At 43.6% G+C, this 5399-nt stretch overlaps 1 protein-coding gene and 1 long non-coding RNA gene across 2 annotated transcripts; both read right to left on the reverse strand.

Moving 5' to 3' along the window:
* Positions 1-18: 18 nt before the first annotated feature.
* Positions 19-3410, reverse strand: LOC125528827 (G-type lectin S-receptor-like serine/threonine-protein kinase At2g19130). Its single transcript, XM_048693263.1, has one exon. It carries the CDS (start codon positions 3269-3271, stop codon positions 743-745), a length of 2529 nt encoding a protein of 842 aa, XP_048549220.1. The 5' UTR covers positions 3272-3410; the 3' UTR covers positions 19-742.
* An 831-nt stretch (positions 3411-4241) lies between these two features.
* On the reverse strand, positions 4242-5352 carry LOC125528828. The gene is made up of 2 exons (XR_007292479.1): positions 5227-5352; positions 4242-4556 (listed from the first exon to the last, which is right to left on the reverse strand). It is a non-coding gene; the product is annotated as an uncharacterized LOC125528828 (long non-coding RNA).
* Positions 5353-5399: the final 47 nt, after the last annotated feature.

Below are 5399 nucleotides of genomic sequence, written 5' to 3' on the forward strand. Positions count from 1 at the left end.
GCACTGTAGTCACCTTACTGAAGCCTAGGTACACTTCGGACTAACATAGACATATCCTGCTGGTGTCATTTCAGCCAGGATTCCAACTCACAACCTCTGCCGAAGAAACTTCACAAACAAACTTGCAGCATGAAGATTGTTATCTTGTTCGTCATCGTGGCTATGCTAGGGTCACAGGAAAGCATGTGCACTCTTTTCAGAGTCACCAAAGGTGGTCGGTTCAGCTGGCACCCCACAAAGGACAAGCACAACATTGAAATCCAAGATGCCATGGTTGGCTCGTCAAGGATTGTACAAATCACACAGAAATTTGAAAATACTAGGCGATTATACAGCGGATGAGGTCTCTTGATCATATCCACCTACGGCTTTCAGGTCTGTTTGAGAATACCTACTCGCAGAACTGCAGAAACTGCTGCAGTTTGATTAGGTACAGTTTGAAAACAATTATTTAACCCATAGCTACCATCTTGCCAATAGTAACCTATTCCTGCACTGCAACTAGAAGTTCTGAAGTTCCCATTCTGGCTCTGAAAAGAACAAACCATGCACATATTTCTATCTCTGCCATATTTTGCTACAATGATTGTTTACCATATAAAATTGGCATTAAAACACTTAAATAAGAGACATCTAATTAGCAACTGCAAGCTTGCCTTCCTTTATTCCTTCCTCTCAACAATACAACTTTAAGAAAATTGCTGAAATTAACAAAGACTACTAATATCGACTACAATTATTACTACATTAAAGTTGGAGCACCAGATTGTTCCGTTACAGCTGCAAGCAATCTTGGCATTGGGGGCACATCAATCTCCTGTTGACCCTCGAGAACCCGGACCACTTCACCCATTGTCGGCCGATCCAACTCATTATCTTGGATGCACCAACCTGCAACTTTGCAAACCCTTTCAGCCTCTTCCAAGTTGAAGTCACCATGTAACTGTGGATCCACCAAACTCTTCAACTCTCTGCCGTGAAGCTTGCTGATGGCTTGGACAGGGAAATATTTAACATTCTGGTTACCGCTGCTGCTAGCGTTGTATGATTCTTCAGGTGAGGAATTCCTCCTTCCAGATATGATTTCCAACAAAACCATGCCGAAGCCGTAAACATCAACTTTCGGTGTGATTGCCACTCCGGTAAGCCACTCTGGGGCAAGATAACCTGCAGTGCCCCTGAATGAAGTCAGAATTCGGCTGAAATCCCTTCCCACAAACGCTGCCAGCCCAAAGTCTGCAACTTTAGGAACAAATGATGTATCCAGAAGTATGTTCTCCGGCTTAATATCGCAGTGTATGATGCACTCACGACAACTCTGATGCAAGTAGGATAATCCTCTAGCAACTCCTAGGGTTATCTGATATCTGGTGTTCCAACTTAGGACGGCAGCATCAACATTGCTCTTCTTAAACAGATGAGCATCAAGAGACCCATTAAACATGTGTTCATACACAAGTAATCTGTGGTTGCCTTCGCAGCAGAAACCAATCAATTTTACTAGGTTTATGTGCTGGATCAGTCCAATTGAGCTCACCTCGGCCCTGAATTGCTTCTCTCCTTGGCGGTCACCATCAAGCTTTTTCACTGCTATAGTAATTGTCGAGTCACTTAACATTCCCTTGTATACAGAACCAAAACCACCACCTCCAAGCTTTTCTGAGAAGTTTTTAGTAGAACTAACTAATTCAGTGTATCTGAAGGCTATAATTCCACCAGCACTACCTTGATTGCCGTATAAAGGCAAACCACACCACTTGAATTTGTTCCTCCAAATCAGTAACAACAGCATGAGCATTAGTAACCCAAAACCAATAATACTTGCAGCAGTAAAAACTCCGACGTTTGGTTTTCTTTTCTTTTTTCTGGAACCTGGCAGCAAATCTTTGGCGGCAAGGCGAAGGTAAAGGACATCTTCAGAATTATTATCAATGCCATCATTCAGATTTACACTAAACAATTCCCTGTGCCAGACAGAGCATCTGCTATTGCTATAGGAATAAGCAGTGCAGGAGCAGGAACCGAGACATGCTTCTTCACATCTGCTCTGAGTGGTAGCAACATCTATTATTTGCTGGTTGTAGGGCAATTGAACTTGAGCAATGGGGTGGAACATGTCTGATGAACTTGTCATGTTTTTGCTGTTACCACTAGTGCTGCAATGTAACGGTGTGTTTCTGATACATCCTCCTGTTCGATCCTCAAACTCCCAATCCTGCGGTGACTTATGGGAGAAGCTCTCCATACAGTCACAGGGTGGATGTGCAATGCCATTGCAGACCGTGAAAGGTCCGCATGTAGCAGGTGGGCTGCAGGGATCTGCAGGCTCAGAATATATGGTTTGCCAGGACTGGTTGGCTTGTGACCAAATATTCAGTTTGACCTGACCAGAGATGTCTAGTGAGACAAACATGGAAGTTGATGATTCATCCAGTAAAGTGTACGTGTAGTACTCCTCTTGGTTGTTATCGACATATATTGGGTTAATCAAACCTTTGGTCCGGGGATCCAAATCTAGTAATGACTTGAGTACTGGTATCAAAGATGATGATCCCGTGGTTGCATAAGTCAGATACTTTACCAGGGGGTTGTTGCGGCGCTTGAGGACAATCCCGCTGGTGTCTTTTAGTTCAATGCTGTATGAGCCAAGACCCAGATCAATGAGGCTCTTTTTTGATATGTACTGGCGACTGAAACCAGTGACCTTGTTACGGCCCAACTTGGCGCCAGGAAGCCCGATATCTGTTGGGTAGTCGAAGCTCTGCCACAACATCTCTTGGCTATTTACGAGTAGGGCAAGGTTTCCACTGTTCAAGAGAACAACGGAGCTAGAGGTGGTGGTGTTTATGCTACTGTTTTTCCTATTGACAATGTGAGTGGACCAAACTATGGATTCAGTTTTGGCGGCATGGTTTACGATGACAAGATTGCCATCGCTTGATATCTTGAGCTGTGTTAGGTTGACACTAGGGTTAGTGATGGGCTGATCCCTATTAGCAACCCACACGGTAGTGAAAACTGGGATCTTATTGAACCATATGCCAAGGTACCAGCTGGAGCTGGGGGAGGTGGCATTGTGGGACGACTTACTGATGCCGCTTGCTGCTGGCTGGAAGAAGCCGAGGGCAAACTTGCCGTTTCTTGAGACGAGCTTGCCACCGACGGCGAGTGCTTGGCCTGCCGTGAGAGAATCTTCATATGCAGCTACAGAGAAGCACCAAAGAGGAGTGTACAAGAGGAGAAGCCCGAATAGTATGTAGAGGGGAGGCATGCTGAAGAAGAGTGAATAATTTAGAGAGGAAGAGTGGATGTATATATAGAATGGAAGGCCAAGTGTTCAGCTGGCTGAAGCTGACGGGGAAGTCCACTTGGGGTCAATTAAGTTCACATTGGGACAGAATAGCCATAAATACAATGCAGTGCTACTCCCTCCTTTCATCTATATAGGGCCTAATACGTTTTTCGAGGCTAACTTTGACCAAATACTAAAGCAATACTCCCTCCGTTTCTTTTCACTCCGCATATAAGATTTGGTCAAAGTCAAACTACACAAAGTTTGACCAGATTTATATAAAAAATATGAACATCTACAATACTAAAACTATATAGTATGAAAATACGTTACATGGCATCTGATAATATTGATTTCATATTGTGAATGTTTATATTTTTTTAATATAAAGTTAGTCAAATTTTACAAAGCTTGACTTTGACCAAACCTTATATGCGGACTAAAAAGAAACAGAGGGAGTAATATATGACATGCAACTTACACAAAGCACACTGTTAAATTCGTGTGTGAAAGAAGCTTTCAATGATATAATGTTTACATTGTGCATGTCATGTATTATTAATCTTGACAATAGTCAAAGACGGTCTTAAAAAACGCATTAGACCATATATAGATGGAAGGAGGGAGTACCATAATTGCAAGGCAGGACTTTCAATGGACCATGGTCAGGTCAATCATGAGGCCTCCATCAAGCTCACTGTTCACCAATCAGTGAGCTTCAAACCAGAAAATATACCTCACATATTAGAGCGATATCTTCGAATATAACCTTTCTAAACCCACAAAATATTTGCTTCAACGCATGGTCGAGCATTAAAAATGCAAATTCAAGGCATATCAACAACAAAAGGTCCCTCCCCGAAAAAGCGCCATCACAGAAATACAAAAATGTTGAGCTGAAGTCGGCAAACTTAAAACACAAAAAAGAGAGCTCGAGAAAGAGCACAAATTAACAAAAAGGGGTGGTGCTAGTGCCAATATCAGACTCACAACTTTAGTACAGAAATTCAGCTTATGCTTAGATAAGCTTTGGGACCGTCCCAGGCTAGGAGAATAGGTAAGTGCACCTTAGCTGGTCTGCGAGGACTTGCATGGTCATTGGTCAAGTCAATCACGAGGACTTAGCATGGTCATTGGTCAAGTCAATCATGAGGCTTCCAGCAAGCTTACCGTTCACCAACCCTCATGGCAATGGCTTCAATGAGCATGGCAGGCTGGCATAATAGGGGACATGGCAACACCCAGAAAAGCAGGTAATAGAACTCTGTTTTTGAGAAATAGAAAGAATCATCAATATAATGGTAGACGTAATTTGGCAATGTCGGTAAATCGTAAATAAGTAACAGTGAGGGAGCTTCCTTCTATATCTCCTACAACTGGAAGTGTACATGTCAAGAACCCTCATGGCATGCTATTTGTCAAAAGATGAGCCAACAAGGCAATGGCCTAAATGATCATGGTATTAACCTAAACCAGAAAGAAAGACCTCACTTATACGAGGGTTATATTCTACAAATACAAATTCCACATATGTACAAAAGCTCCCATCTCTTTAGGACTGATATTTAACTTCTACCTAGACAAGCTATGGCACCATCCTAGGCTCATTGGACCATGGTCCAACCAAGAAATCAGATTCATCGATCCCTCTCATTAGGTCGATCACATACCTAGTGTGAAGGCAGTCAATTCTCCTTCTTGGTAAACTTGAGTGCGAATGGTTAATCTACAAAAGGTCAGAAAGAAACCACCTAACAGGCAAGCTTTTTTTTTTTATAGCATGGCCATGTTCAGGATAAAGGAAAATACAGCATACATCGACATCTAAAAGCAGAGCGCCCATAGAATAGGCTGCCTCCTATCCCAACTCCCAAGTCTGAAAAGAACACCTGAACTATCACTTGTACTACATTTTTATCGAGGACGAAGCGAACCTGCGGAGGACAAGGTGGTCGATGAGGATGGTCGGGGTCGTCGTAGAGGTGAGGTGAGGTGCGCGTCGCTCCCCATCCGCCTCACCACGCACGACGCCCGCTTGCAGGCCGAACATCGCTCGCCGGTAATACCATCTCCGGCCGCCGCGGCGAGGCCGGCTGGGGGGGGGCCG

The sequence above is a fragment of the Triticum urartu genome, unplaced genomic scaffold (genome assembly GCF_003073215.2).
Source record: "Triticum urartu cultivar G1812 unplaced genomic scaffold, Tu2.1 TuUngrouped_contig_5143, whole genome shotgun sequence".
Classification (NCBI taxonomy): Eukaryota; Viridiplantae; Streptophyta; class Magnoliopsida; order Poales; family Poaceae; genus Triticum; species Triticum urartu.

Excerpts from the sequence above, each read along its gene's own strand:
- LOC125528827 (XM_048693263.1), bottom strand. The coding sequence starts at position 3,271 with ATGCCTCCCCTCTACATACTATTCGGGCTTCTCCTCTTGTACACTCCT.